At 39.3% G+C, this 15,921-nt stretch overlaps 1 protein-coding gene across 1 annotated transcript; it reads right to left on the bottom strand.

Moving 5' to 3' along the window:
* Positions 1-458: 458 nt before the first annotated feature.
* slc27a4 (solute carrier family 27 member 4) lies at positions 459-15,851 on the bottom strand. The gene is made up of 14 exons (XM_077497541.1): positions 15,395-15,851; positions 14,085-14,246; positions 12,590-12,800; positions 12,314-12,497; positions 10,115-10,273; positions 9,638-9,707; positions 9,452-9,543; positions 8,969-9,078; positions 8,662-8,871; positions 7,264-7,390; positions 7,049-7,186; positions 6,812-6,976; positions 6,082-6,228; positions 459-5,130 (listed from the first exon to the last, which is right to left on the bottom strand). The coding sequence occupies exons 2-14, from the start codon at positions 14,243-14,245 to the stop codon at positions 4,973-4,975; spliced, it is 1,932 nt and encodes a 643-aa protein (XP_077353667.1). The 5' UTR covers position 14,246; positions 15,395-15,851; the 3' UTR covers positions 459-4,972.
* Positions 15,852-15,921: the final 70 nt, after the last annotated feature.

The raw sequence follows: 15,921 nt of genomic DNA, 5'->3' as shown, positions 1-15,921 counted from the left end.
ACATTTTGCAACTTGCTGTCGACTGAAAATAACATCACAAGGGCCCCGGTACCCAATCACAGCTCTGAAACAGCTGTGATTGTGATTGGTTTGAATCACAACCTGTTTTCTAGGTTTGGTCATGTGACGTTCACAAGCTGAGCTGTGATTGGTTACCTGAGCCCTTGTGATGTCATTTTCAACAGCAAGTTGAAAAATGTGTTTTTAAAAGGTACTAATTGTACATGAAAAATAATGAAAATATCAAATTTATTATAGGCAAAATATTGTTTGACTGCCAGAAATGGCTAAATAAGTAAAGTATCCCTTTAAACACACTAAATGTCACATTTGGAAACTCACCAATATTCAGTGATACTTGGGGGGGGGGGGGGATTCACACATAGGATGCCATTGTGACTTTAGTTCAATCAACCACAACCACACACGAGTTGTCATCATTCATCAATTTCGACCCAACAATTTAAATAGTTTTTATTCATGACTTTTCATTTTTTCAGCACAGCTTTTCTCATTTGCTTGAAATTCACATATGCAACAATATAATGAAAAAAAGAGGACATCAGCGTGAGTGTGTCGCACAGACACACACAGCACACCTCACACGCCTCCCTTTTACAGTCCACACAATCTGCATGAGCCGAGAGCTGCCACCAGTGCAGGGGCGTGATATTTGAAATCCAAAACAAAACAAAAAAGAAGATTTAAAACGCTCGTGCACAAACTTGTTGTCGAGGAACTTAACAGAAAAAAAAAAAGTGCAAAAGAAGTTTGGATGTGTTGAGGGGAGGAGGAAGACACAATAGTGCCACATAATAATGATGTCATACAGTAGTTCTTCAAAATTCATGTATCGGATTTCACTGGAACACTGTATTGTATAAATCACTTTTAAATAATGTTAACGTGTGTATTTCATCAACAATGTAAAACACAAAGCGCCAATATATTAATAAACATTGCAATCATTTAAAAGGCCAATAGAAATTATAATCAATAGATGCAATAATAGTCACTCATGGCATCACATTGAAACATATTGTGAAATAAAAGACATTTTAATTGCTTGTATACAAATAGTTTGGTCTCTGGAGTGCCTTCCCAGCCATCAAATGTAAAATTAAACAGTGTAGAAGAAGGTTAAGTTGGGCAGTGGCGGGTTGAATATCTGCACAAGTCTCATAACACTAAATTGGTTGCTCATCATTTCAACAAAACAAAAAAATCCTCACTCAGCAGTTTATGAGACAACACAGACTGCAAACAGTGATTTCAATCCTGATATGACAATCAACAATCTGAGATGTTTTTAAATACTGTATTTTTGTGGGGAAAAAAAAAAAAGTCTCAAATTCTAAACACCCTCATTCCCTTGTACTGTACTTTTAGTCAGAGTTGCTGCCACTTCAAAAAGATGATATATTTTAAAACGAGACCGTTTCAGAAATTTGCAACAAATTACAGCAGATTGTCTTCCACTGAGGCATTAACCCCTCCTCCCTTTTACAAGAATAAAAAATAATAATAATCACACGCAACATGGAAAATACACAAACACTGACGGAATAATCAAAATACAATTAACAGTTGCTCAGAAATAATTTAACATAATTAAAAAAAATGAAATAAAGTGAAAATGGAAAGCATCTATTTCATTGTGCTGCTCTTGTGAGGCTGTTGAGTCATTCGCTCCCTTCTTGATCAAGGTTGACTCTTGGAAGCATCATTAACAACCCGCGAATGTTCCCATGAGATCAACATCGACGTACATCACCGTCTCTTTTCATTTCTTCTTCTTAAAGTGGAAGTCAACCCCACAAAAAATTATTGACAATAATATGTTCGAAATACGGTATTGTGGTTAATATTGCGTTGGTGGAATATGAGTTCAGCAGCAAAATCCAGCAGCTTTTATCAATATCAGATGGCGGCCATTTTTGTGATTGGTCGTTGCAACTGTGATGTCATCTTCAGTCGACAGCAAGTGGCAAAATGGCCGCCCGCTAAGATGGATAAAAACAGCTGGATTTTGCTGCATTAACTCATCTTCCACAAATCCAAAATTAATCAGAATGTCATGTTTAGACCAGTGAGGTCACATATAACATATTATTGTCAAGAAATGTTTAACTTAACATTAGCAATATCATGCTAACACAGTATTAGCATACATGGTAACTTAGCATTAGCATGCTAAGCTAACATTAACATGCTAAGCTGAATAAACAAAGAAACATAGCTAGCATTAGCATGCTAAGCTAGCATTAGCATTAACATGATAAGCTAGCATTAGCATTAGCATGCTAAGCAAGCTTTAGCATGCTAACTTAGCATTAGCATGTTAACTACTTAAGGTTGTCTTCCCCTTTAAAGAACATTTGTGCGATAGTCATCATGAAAGAAGAACAAAAAAAAAAAAAAAAAGTGCCACAATGAGGACGGGATCAATCTTTTTACCAGTGTGATGTTAAGCAGACTAATAATGTTTTTCAGGGTGCTTTCAAAACTATAGTTGCACTCAGCTGATGGGTAAACTTGGTGTTTCCCCCTCCAGTTTCAAAATGCACCACAACAAACCACATGAGATGGCTCTCGATTCTTTTCTTATGGTCGCAAGAATGTAAACAGGAAGTAGGTTGGCTGGACGGGGCAGTGAATGAAACAGTTCTAAAAACACAACATGGAGGATTTGCCTGTTGGATTGGAGTCTCACAAGTATAACGTAGCACTCAGAAGATTTCAATTTGAAGATGAAGGGACCATTGAAGACAGAAGCTGAATTAGGAAAGCGAGCTTGAGAACCACATTGTTCGCCTGTGAATCACAGTAAGGCACAGTGCTCTGCTAATGGTTGACAAATGCTCATTTTACAACCTCTTGACGACAGACACTGCAAACACAAAATCCAAAAAATAAAATAAAGACATTTGGAGTTTTCTAGTTTCCCCGACTCGAACCAAACTCTTTGGATCTTTTCCGGCTCAAGTGAAAGGTGCTCACTAAACATCTGTTTTCTTCACTTAGCTTCAAACAGACACAAACGTTTCTGTCTAAGCCGCATAGCGCTGCATTCGCCCAAGTCAGTTATGCACAAAGGAATATTAGGGCCACACTCAAAAGAATGAAAATTCCGGAAGGGAAAAACCGTATTTTAATTTTATGTAAAATGTGTTGGAATGTTCCAATAAGCTTAAGAGAAACGAACTGCAATGTACAGTTACAAGAATGCAATTTATGTTGTCAATCATAATGTTATGAGAAACAAGTTGCCATGTTATCTGAACAAGGTCATATTGTTCCAAGGAACAAGACATATGTAATGTTAAACAGAATAGTCATTATGTTAAGAGAAATCGTAATTACAATGACTGGACTAAGTGCAATTTCTGGAGAAATTGCGTGGGAATGCTGAAAGCTGAATGCTAATAGCTGAATGCATGTGCAATGCTTATGAAGTAAATTGGGAGATAAATTATGACCTCCTGGTTACTGGACAATACGCTTTACCATCTCTGCCACCAAGCAGTATCGGACACCTGGTAATGATGATATGTATGGAAGTGGGTGTGGAAAGCGATACATTGAAAACCTTCAATGTCTGTCCCATTGAAAATGAATGGGGAAAAGTTGACATTACAAGTTACATTGTGCAAATACTGTAAGTAATGTGGAATCAGACGATATATACCCCGGGAGGTGTGAATTTTTGAAGCTAGTTGAAATTTGAACAGTGCAAATTAGAAGTATTATGTGGGACTTGTTACGCAGCAAAAAAGTGTGGAATAAAAATCACAATAACATGTGGGAATGCTTCAGCATTCCCACAATTAAAGTTGTTACGCTACTTGAGTCGACATTATTATGAGAAAAAGTGGTAATATGATGGGCGTTACAAGAATTAAGTAACAATAATGTTACAAGGAAATGGTTGTATTTGAGAGAATAAAGTTATTTTATCTCCGGATAATCATAAAAAGGCGGACTAAGCTGAAATGTTACAGGAAAAGTCTATAATGTTGAGAATAACATTATAACATTGAAGTTAGAATGTTAGTGATAAAACTTTATTAAGTCTAGCAATATTGCAACTTTATTCACAAAAATAAGCTACTTATTTATGTTTCTTGAAATGATGAGTTCCGAGTTGATAATATTACAATTTCTTTTCTTTTCAGTGTGTCTCCATTACCCCTTCAGAAACAAAACACACGTTCTGCAGCACCACTCTGCATACAAAATAAAGCTCGTCAAAGAAAAATGATGTTGTGACCAACATAAATAAATTCCATTTCCGTTAAATGTGTAAACAAACTAAATATTTGGTGCAACATATTCGATAAAAACAAATCTTTGATTCTCATCAGCTCCTTTGTGGTGTGGTGTTTTGAGTATTGCACTCCACTCGAGTGGACCTTCAACACTTGATGTCTTTTCCACATGTTGTCTCGTGATGGGCCAAATTTGAAATGCACGTGAGCTACATTTTTTTTTTTTTTTGCCACAGCTGGCTTATAGTGCACTTGGAGCCTCTTCGCCAGACAAAGTCAAGAGACAAAAACATGAAAACAGACCCGTGTCTCTGGGTCACAACCCTTCTCAGCGTCCCGTCAAGTCTGTGTGGTTCCTTGTACTTTTTGGGCGGTCGCGCGCAGCTTCCAGCAAAAACAGACTTTCATCATCCAGTTGGGTTCAAGATACCACAGATATCCGCTTACTGGCTTTAATGCTGCTGCAGTGTGTGTGTGTGTGTTAACTGAGGTAGGCTGAGGGGTTGCCAGGGACGACTTGAGCAGGGATGAAGGGAGAACTGCTGTGTGTGTTGGCGCAATCCAAAAAAAGGGGAATGTGGCTATTTCATTTTCCTGCAATTTTCCATCTCGATTGCACCACATCTCTTCATTTTTTTGTATCCATTTGTGTGTGAGCGTGCGGTATACATACACGTGGAGATGTCGAGCGTCCGGCTCCGTTGTCACAATTTATGTTTCCCTGAAAGTATGGAGCGATACAACTCCTCGTCCAGCCGCACATAGCGCCCTCTGCTGGAATCCAGGAAGAATAGTTTGTCTGACACCACTCTGGGGTCAAAGCCGTCTCGTCGAAGCTCCGTCTTCTGGAACTTAAACGTTCCTGAGATGATAGGAAATGCATGTCAGTATTTCAAACATACAGAAAAGTTGAGAAATTTTGCACAGTATGATTAAAAAGTTTTTTTTTTGTTTTTTGTTTTTTTAAGATTCAGAGACCTGTTGACTTTGAGGCAGTCGTGCTAATCACTAAAACAAAATGCATTTCTACATTTAAATACAGTTATATTGAATTTTATAATACCGGTAGTTTATTGTATTTTTGTAAATACATCACATTTATACTTTTTATTCCTTTTCAAACGTGTAAATCGGCTGATGGCAGATCCAAAAGGAACTTTCATAATTAGATTGTTTCAAAGAAATTCATTTGTCTTAATATTTTTTTTCCCATGTTTTAACATTCTTGTTTTGTACCAAAAAACAAATGATTGTCCTAATCGTAATTTCAATTATTACCAAATTAACCGTGATGAATATTTTCTTCATAATTGAGCAGCCCTATTTAACTGTACATTTTAACATTAGACAAAATAAATAAATAAATAAATAAAATAAAACCTCACTGTTACTATACATTTTCATGGAATTGTAGTGGACAAGTGGCCACCAGAGTTTGCTTAAATTGAAGCATACAGTAGCGTACTTTCCAAACTTGATGCATCTCAATAAATAAGCATATACAGTAGAGGAGATATTATCTTTTCAGTCATAGTACTCCTCACACATTATACACATTATAGATTCAGCACACAAAATGAAATATTGCTGGATTTTACTTTTCATAATTATTATAAACTTACAACTAACGAAAACCCATTATTTACCATCAAATGAAACTGTGAATGAGTCGCTCTACTATTTTTTTTTTTTTTTTTTAAGTTAAATATAGCTGAAAAATATACAAGTTTCACTTCAAAAAAGAACTATTGTGCAATATTCTTGTTTGTTGACGTGCACGGACATATAATCTTCTAAAAGGGAGTTCTTTTACCAGTCTTGTTGACTTCTGCAAGAAAGCGGAGGAAGACCGGCCTGGCGTATGGAGGAAGAACCTTGTCCAGATCCTTCACAAACTTCTCCAAGTCAGAGGAGTGATTGGGATCAGCGATGGCGGCCATCCCAGCCTTCCCTTCTGCTCCTAAATACACACACACAAAAAATGGAGGATTGGTCAACTGTGTTCAATTCAATTCAATCATTTTTTTTTTTTTTAAATACAAATGAACTAAAATGATTTAGTTTTATAATCCAGATTGTTCCACAAACTGACACCTTGAGTTGAAATACATCGTTCTTTTTGTTTGGTTCTGTATTTAGGTTTGAAAAAAATATCTGTACCTCTTAATTTGTACTCACGTTCCCTTTTTTTTTTTAAATTTGATTTGCATGTTAGTTGGTAAAATTTCATGATGGGCTTTACACATCATTTTAAGGTGGTTAAACTCCATCAATTCATTGAATTTGAAAGTTTTTAGTTGTATAAATATTGGATTAGTGTGGTCTCTGTATCCACATCCAAACACGACACAAATACCATGTATTCTACACTGTAATAACAAAAAATGGTATTATCAAGCAGGTTCATGTGACGTGAGTACTGATGACTAACTCCAACAAGAGAACTGAACCAACACATTAACTCATTCACTGCCAGCCCAGTTCAAATAGATTTTTGACGTCTATAGCCGTCAGTGGCACTGAATGAGTATTAAACATTTTACCAGGTACTTCCACCCCGTAGACCACGACGTCTTTCATGTCGAGCAGCCTGCTGAGGGTCCCTTCCACCTCGGTGGTGGAGACGTTCTCTCCTTTCCAGCGGAACGTGTCTCCTGTCCTGTCCTTGAAGTACATGTGGCCGTACTCGTCCATGATTAACACATCGCCTGGTGAGAGGAGGAAACATTAAATATACGATGCTCTACAAATACTACTGCATATACAGTACATGCACTTACCGGATAGATAAGCACTGTCTCCCTTCTTAAAAACACTATGAGCAATCTTCTTGCTGGTTGCCGATTGATTGACATAACCATCAAACCTGCGTAGAGGGTCGTTCTGAATGATCCTGCCCACCAGCTGACCAGGCTCGCCTAAACAGGAGAACATTTGAAAAGTGAGGAGCTAGCAGACTAGTGTCACTGCATCAAGTAATTCTAAAGACACTCACCGGGTTTACAGGGAATGCAGACACCATCGGTGCCTCGGATGAGCTCCATGGTCTCTTCGTCTACCCTCACGAGTCGGATAGGGTAGATGAAGGGCAGAATTTGACTGTTGAAGCCGCACGCTCCCACCTGCAGGACACCACGACGCCAAAAATGCTGAGGAAAGTCATTTAGAATCGGCCCAACAAGGGGTCCAGTCTTTCACTGAAATTAAATTACCTGTTGTTGCTAATTTTGCCCACTGGAGGGCACACGGGCGACCACATAAATGACATTCTGAAATATGGCTGTGGGGAATTGATGGGGACATTTTGCACTAGTATTTGTTGAAGGGGAAGTCAACCTAAAATACATTTTGTGACAGTAATATGTTCTATAGTGTTAGTGGAATATGAGTTAAGAAGCAAAATCCAGCAGTTTATATCAACACCAGAAGGCGGCCATTTTGCCACTTGTTGCCGAGCGAAAATGACATCACAGTTGCTTGGGTCTCAGGTAACAACCAATCACAGCTCAGCTTCACAAAACGGGTGAGCTGTGATTGGTCATTGGGGCCTGAGCCCCATCTTCAGTCGACTGCCAATGGCAAACTGTCTGCCTGAGATGGACATTAAAAAAGAAAAAAAAAAAGAAAAAGAAAAAAATAAGGCTGGATTTTTCTTCATAACTCATATTGCACAAATGTACAGTCAAAATGTCATGTTTAGACTAGTGAGGTCACATATAACATATTATTGTTAAGAAATGTTTAAAAGGATACTTGACTCATTGAACAATTTTCAGCAGTGAAAAGTAAATTTTTTGTCCAGAATGAATTTGAATGAAATTGAAAACTTTCATGTACAATTAATACATTTAAAAAAGTTATTTTTCTACTTGCTGTCGACTGATGATGACATCACCTGTGCTGAGGAAGTAGATAACGGCCAATCATGGCTCACCTGTTTTCTGGGATTGGTCAGTAAACTGAGTCATGATTGGTCGTTACCTACTTCCTCAGCACAGGTAATGTCATCAACAGTCGACGGCTAGTCGAAAAATTACTTTTCAAAGGTATTAATTGTACGTGAAAAATAATGAAGTTACCACATTAATTATAGACAAAATAAAACATTTCAGATTACTCTGCATTATTTCTGAATGGACGTGTAATTATTTGCACTAAAAATAACTGGAAATGTTTTGGAACTGTTATTTATAGCTTAATAGTCCATGGATGTAGCGGTCCGGCCCACTTGAGATCAAATTTGGGTGAAAGTGGCCCCTGAATTAAAATGATTTGACACACTTCTTATTTCCTACTGTTCACAATTATATGCAAAACATGCTGACTAAATACTTGTGCGTCCATTTGGACCATTCGCCAAGACCTCAAGTGATTGATGACCTCACATGCCCACCTTGTTGTCAAAGTTTCCTAAGCTGCAGTTGCACTCAGTTGCGCCATAGAATTCTGCAATCTGCGGAATGTTGTAGCGCGTCATGAATTCCTCCCATATGGACTGACGCAGGCCGTTACCCAGCGCCATGCGCACACGATGCCGTTTTTCCGTGTCCCGAACTGGCTGGTTGAGCAGGTAGCGGCAAATCTCACCTATGTACTGCACAATCTGATTGGACAAGAATACGGATGGAAGGCAACTGTAGCTTATGATAATTAAATCAACATTATGAAGATAAAAAAAAATCACTTGTGTGTTTGCTTACAGTGCAGTTGTACTTGGCGCAGTCGTCCCAGAAACGGGAGGCAGAGAACTTCTTTCTGATGACAACACTCATGCCATGGATGATACACTGACCCACTCCCACAATGTTACCTGTCAACAAATTTGCATTAGATACACTGGGGACATGATGTTGACGACATGAAATGAAAAGCAAAATTAATCAGACTTTGGTTTGTATTTTTGCGCTCCCAAAACTATACTGTACACTACACTGTGTAAAAAAAAAAAAAAAAAAAAAAAACCTTGTACAAGCACTACCTTATTCTTTACTGCACAACCGATTTATGTTTTATGTACAGCAATTTGTAATTTTTTTTTTAGAAATAAAGTTGGGTTGAGTTGAGTATTTTTCTGGCACGCGAGTTGCCGTGAAACTACAGTTTTTTTTTTAAGATTTTTTTTTTTCTTCTTACAGTGAATTGTATCTCGTCACATATATCCTACTGTACAGTCACGTGTTCACCTGCAGAGTGGTAGAGTGGAAGGCAGTCGTACAAGATGTCATCTGGTGTCATCCTGAAGCCGTAATACACCAGAGCAGCCATGCGGTAATACCTTTTGACCAGAAGAATGTGCGAGTCAAGTCAAAACTACATTTTTGGTGCACCACTCATGAAAGGCCACATGAAGCAGCGTGCTTGCTTCCTACCTGCTGTGCACAACAATGGCCGCTTTAGGCATCCCGGTGGTTCCTGACGTGTAGATGTAGAAGAGGCGATCTGGAAGACAGTCGAGTGAGGTCATGGCATTTTATTTATTTATTTTTTTTTTTCACGAAATGGCTTGTAGTACATGTTCATAATGTGTGTATGTTATGCAGCATAAAGAGACTCCGATCAAACCCTGAAGTGACTGATCCAAATGACTCTTGCTTTTAATCTGTCGGGATGACCTTTATTTACCAAGTATGAACATGGGCGAAGGTCAGTAGTTTTATTGCCACCACAGCTGCATCATGGTCGTCACTGATTACACACGCAGAGATTAAGTGAGCGGATGTGGAGTAAATGAGTAGTACATTGATACTTTTTATTCATGTAAAGATGATATAACCTGTTCGTTCTGTGGATTTAAAAAAAAAATGGTTCCAATTAAGTTAGTCACAACAAAAAGAACACATTCTTACCTGTGAAGCAGCGTTGTGGTCGACTGGGCAGGTGCGAAGGGGCCGCGGCCAACAGCGGCTCGAGGCACTCGGTACCCTGCGGTACCCGTTTGGGGTCCCAGTCTCCGGAGCAAAACATCTGCACCGTCTTCCCCATTGAAATGTGAACCTCGGACACAGCTGGAGGAAATAAGGCACATTTGTTATCCTAGCTGAGAAAAACAAGCATGAGTTGCAATATACTGAACTTCACATAACTGCTTATTTGTATCATTTCAAAACAACAAGCCTTATAAGGAAACATGCCGCCCTAAAATTTGCTCTTGTGCTCCCTTTCTACTACCTTTTAAATTAGATACAACCATTAAGAAATGAACATGGTGAGGATTTGATGGAAAGCGTCCATCTTAAATCACTCTTCAAAGAGGCTGGGATCAGCACCTTTTTTTGATTTTAACATTGGGCAGCCAACCAAAAAGCACCACGAGGCAGTAAAAGATTAATTTATGAGCACTCCACAATGTTGGGCTGCAGTTTTCCCAACTCTAAGTCAGCCTCTGATGTTTAAAAGCAAAAATACTGAAGGTAAGGTAATATATAACACATTACAGGTTGTTTGTTCAGTTAGTTCTTAGTAAGTCAATTAAAACTCATATGTCATGTACAGCACTTTGTATACAGCAATGCTTGTTTTTAGGTGCTTTATAAATAAAGTTGCGGTATCAATCTTTAATAAAAAATATTCCTCCTGTAAACATCATTAAGCATATAATTTATACATGTATTTAAGGTAGGTTGTAAAATGTCTGAAATCCTCTTATGTTTAACAAATTTAAGACATCATAAATCATGCTGTTTCGACTAACTAACTAACTAACTAACTACTTCTTGGGAGTGGCAATATGGTGGCCTTGGGGCTTCAAAAGTCTTGGCCTATCAGTGGCGTAGACCTAACCGCCATCTTGAAACGGGAGTCACTGGCAATTTATTCCATTCACTTGCTTTGAGGTAATTGTTTGGCTCCAATAAATTAATCATAACGCAACAAATTCTTGACCGATTTGGACACAGGTTGTTGTTTTTTTTGAAACACCAAACATGTAGTTATGATACTAGATATGTGCGGCTTTTAAAAAATATATATAATTAGGGCTTTCATACATATCAAATATAAATGTAAGATGAAATGTTTTTTAATTAAAAAAATAGAGAAATAGACACAGAGTAGCCAAACAAATAAATAGCAACAATAATGACCTCAACCTTTCTTTTGTTTTTCTTGCTATCACTTTGTGAGCTAATTTCTATCAGTGTTACAAGTGGATGCTAAGTTTGCTGTACTGTAATTGCATATTTTGACCAAACAATGCGAGACGTTTTATGAAGACATTTGTATCTCTTTTAAATGTAATTTAAATTAAAAAAAATGTGATCTGTATTCTGCGCACTTAAAAGTTAAAAACCTGTTGGAAAATACAAAAAATAAATAAAATAAAATAAAAAATAAAATTTGTGCAAATCTGTCATTCAGCTCTGCTGCACACCCTCCATTCCAAATGTTTCAATGAGCACCTCTTCTGTTCTCTTAGCAGTTCAATCTTTTAACGGATAAGACAACATGTTTTTTTTTTCTATAGTGTGTTCTATGCAGCCCCAGTAGTGTAAACATGGTATCCTGATCAATATTGTGTTTGTGGAATATGACTTAAGTGGCAGAATCTATTTGTTTTGATCCATCTCATCATAGTTGCTCAGATAACGACCAATCATGGCTCAGCCTCAGTAAACAGGTGAGCCACGATTGGCCGTTATCTGAATCCTGAGCAACTATGATGTCATTTTCAGTTAACACCAAGTGGCAAAATGGCCGCCCCCCCCTTGAGATGGATGTTCATCATAATGTCGTGTTTAGAATAGTGGGGGAACATACGACATATTGGAAATAATTTTTTTGGCTTGACTTCACTTCATCACTTCATACTTTCATCTAATCTAGGATACATTTAAAAGCTCCATTTGGCTGATACCGAAGAGAGGCCCCTCCCTCCAAAGCCATCAATCTTATAAGAGCCCTGTGCATTTTCGTTGCTCCACTTAACGTCTCCTGTCAGAGCACTCAGCAATGCACGTCAACACTGTAAATGCTCCCCTAAACAAGCGGATACACACGTCGGCGTCTGCTAGCTTTCCTGATACAAAAGACAGTCAACTGCTCCTTACCATCGGTCAACTCGGATCCAAACACCACAGCTTTGGCATTGGAAATGGTTACGCAGTGCACCAAGGCCTCCAGTCTCAAATTGAAGTTGATGAGAGCGGCCTCCACTCCAATCTTGGCCATGCCAAGCCAGAGTCCGACATACTGGGACCTGTTCTCCATGAAAACGGCCACCACGTCGCCCTCCTGATTGGCGAAGACACACAAAAAGCAGAGTGAGTGTCAAACCAACTGGGAGATTGGACAAGCGGACGTTTACAGTTATAGATGTGGCTTACTTTAAAGCCACGCTGGAGCAGCAGGTTGCCCACTCGGTTGGAGTACTCGTCCAACTGCCGGAAGGTCCACGTCTCGCCGGTGCCTTCGAAGATCAGCGCCGTTTTGTCCGCGTGACGACGCAGCGTCTCGGCGAAGATGGCGGGGATCGTGTTCTTCTCCCGGAGGTGGCGTTTGACGTTCATCTTGACCCGCAGCAGCACCGATGCCGCGCTGTAGGAGAGTTTCAAATGGAAATGCAGGGTTGGCGTACAAAAACCGTGCAAAACAAATCTTGCAAGTAACTCGTGGTGCCTGGAAGTAAACACTCAAAACACAAAATGGTAAAAACGTTCAACCAAATGCTTCCAAATAATGATGTTGATGAGATTACGCAAAACACAAGAGTGCCATAAGTATCACGTCCATCTCTATGTTTTAAACCCAAAGGTCATCTGTTACCTAGTCGAGTATAGATAGTGACGATAATGACACCTGCCATAAAACGTTACAGCACAGGTGGAAAAGGACTTGACTTGATATTTCAAATATGGAGCAAAGGTGCAGAGATCCGGATAATAGACAGCGTGCCGGATACTGTAATTACTGATGAATCAGCAAAATAGGTTTAATTCCCTATTGAACAAGGGTGATAACGTTTTTTTTTTTGTCACCACACAAGGATGTGAGAGTGCAATCGTGTTGCTGCTACAATGTTATATTATCATTTAGGTCAAGTGTAAGTTTAAAATAAATTCATCCATCCAGCCTTATGTTTTATCATAATGAAATAAAAGGCAAAAACCAAAGCAGTAGTACAGCTTTAGGTTTACTTAACTTTTTAGTACAATTGTTTGTATTTAATATTTTGGAACTATTTGTTTTTAAACTTCTGAATATTTGTTTTAATTTAATTTGTACATGTAATATTATTTTGAGTCATTAAGTCGTTTTTATTTGTCTATATTTTAGTGCAGTGTTGGTGTTCAAACTGCACAAAATGAGATAGTCGCTTGCAATTATTTTAAATATACTTATTAGGAATAAAACCTTTGTCTTAATTTTGATAAACAATGTTCACAGTGCAGGGCATGATGCCAATATGCTTTTATAAAGTAACAATTTGGCAGCAGTAGTTTGTGGATTTTTACAAGGATTTTGTGATTAAACTGACTGGTAAGTCCATACTTGTATTACATTTAAATATATATTTAATCAGTTCTAACACATCTTCTGTTCACCACGGACTGTTTTCTGTTCCTTTGTCCACCTTTTTTTTTTTTTTTGTACATCCAGACTGCAGTTGTAATGATATCTGATTCATAACCACAAATGAAACAGGCCTGGGTCGGATTTGAAAAACATCAGAATTGTACTATTCTGATTGCATGGGGGGGGAAAAAAAAATCATACACATGTCACATATGGGCAAAAAAATATGTTTTCAATAAGTCCTAAGTGTTGCTATAGACCAGAAAGAAAGTTGAAAAAAAATACACAGGACATCTCAAAACTTACTGCAAGTCTCTGCCAATAGTTTTGAGGAAAATCCGCAGGAAGCGCCATCCTCCGCTACCCAGGTAGAAGATCAGGATGGCCGGCAGGACCTGGAACCAGGGCAGGCCCATCAGCAGCCTCAAGACGAACAGCAGGGCCGTGCAACACGCTAAACGCAGCATCCTGCAATAGCAAACGCACGTGAAAGGGTCAAGGCTGTGTGACAAGAATCTCATAGCAAACACCCCAGTAGAAGAAAGGTGACATGACAGATAAGACTCTTTGTTGTGCTGTATTTGCGCAAAACACACCAACATTCTAAAACAGTGCAAAACAGCTTGTGACCCCCACCATGCGGATGAAAACCGAGCTTCCTTGGTTGAGGTCACAGGTGTGTAGTGACAGCTGGGAAGGTGTCCGGTGACACCTCATGATGAAGTTTTCAATTTCAGGATGCAGTCATGTAACTTACAGCAGTGAAAAAAAAAAAAAAAGAGCTCTAGCGTCGTTGAAGGTAGGGCTGCACGATATTGGAAAATCATGCGATATCCGATATACTTGCTGAACATAGCGATATCGATATTATTGCGATATTTAACATGTACCGAAAGAAATTACATTTTTATTACCTAATGAAAGAAAAAAAAATGTTCATGTGGCAAAATAAGTAACTTTAATGTAATCTTAGTTAATTAATTGTAATTATGTCTTGATAATTTTCAACTATTGAATGGCGATACACATTTTAGTTAGCATCTGGTCAAATTCATATAAAAAGCGTAAAATTCCATATAAAACTTATTGCATGCCTTTGCGATATGCATATTGCAAGGGCCAATATCGCGATATCGATATTTTTTCGATATATTGTGCAGCCCTAGTTGAAGGGTACATTCTTATGATATTAGACAGAAAATCTCTCATTAGGCGTTTAAAGGTGAGTCACGAGAGCAAAGCGTTTCCCCAAGAGCAGCTGCTGTTGCAACCGGAAATTTAAAAGGCGCGTAGCATCATATTGCGGTTGTGGGACGTCACCCGGTGTACCATGTGCGCTTTGACTCAGGAGGGCCTGTACGAATGGATGGGTTGATTGATGCTTGCATGGTGGAGCCGCGGTGCCGTTTTAATAGCGTGAAAAAAAAAAAAAAAAAAAAAAAAAAACACATGGCGGGTGTGCCGTTTGCTGCGAAGCGTCCGAATGAGCTCCCACTCAAATGGGTTTAGCGCACTGATCGCCCACAAGGTTGACAGAGGACAAGCACACGGTCATCATCACGTGACGTCAACCTTTTGTTACTTCCATACACACAAGAGACACAAACGCCCCTCACCTGGCCCGCTCACAGCATGTAATGTGCAAATGAAGAAATCCCAGACGCCAAGCTACTTTGATCGGCTTAGGCCAGCCTGCTGGTCGCCTCCTCTCCGCCTCGCACACGGCCGCTCGGCTCGGCTCGATAGCGGCGCTAAGAGACGCAGCGAGACGGATACGCGCACCGGGGATAGCCCTCCACTCTTCTCGTTGTTAACACCGCAGCGCCTCCGCTCCGGTTGGCCTCAGTGAGCGTATCGACTTTGACCCGGCGAGCATCATCCGTCCATTGTGCCGACTCGCGCTATGATTTCTCGTTTCATTGTGAGGGACGCAGTCCTCTAGCTGGCGTAATTCAAAATGACCTTACAGTTTTCTCATTAAGCCCCGCCCACCGCCGGTAGTTTACCGCCAGCGCAGAGGGAATAAACGATGATTGACAGGGACCACGACCAATCGAGGCCTTCTATTTTTTGTAAACGTCACGGCTGGGAGGGGAGGGAGTTTGACGGGAAGGAAAATGCGGCGCGGCCTGCCTGCCTGTCG

This window comes from Festucalex cinctus, chromosome 15 (genome assembly GCF_051991245.1).
Source record: "Festucalex cinctus isolate MCC-2025b chromosome 15, RoL_Fcin_1.0, whole genome shotgun sequence".
Classification (NCBI taxonomy): domain Eukaryota; kingdom Metazoa; phylum Chordata; class Actinopteri; order Syngnathiformes; family Syngnathidae; genus Festucalex; species Festucalex cinctus.
This window is presented reverse-complemented; position numbering and strand designations above follow the sequence as displayed.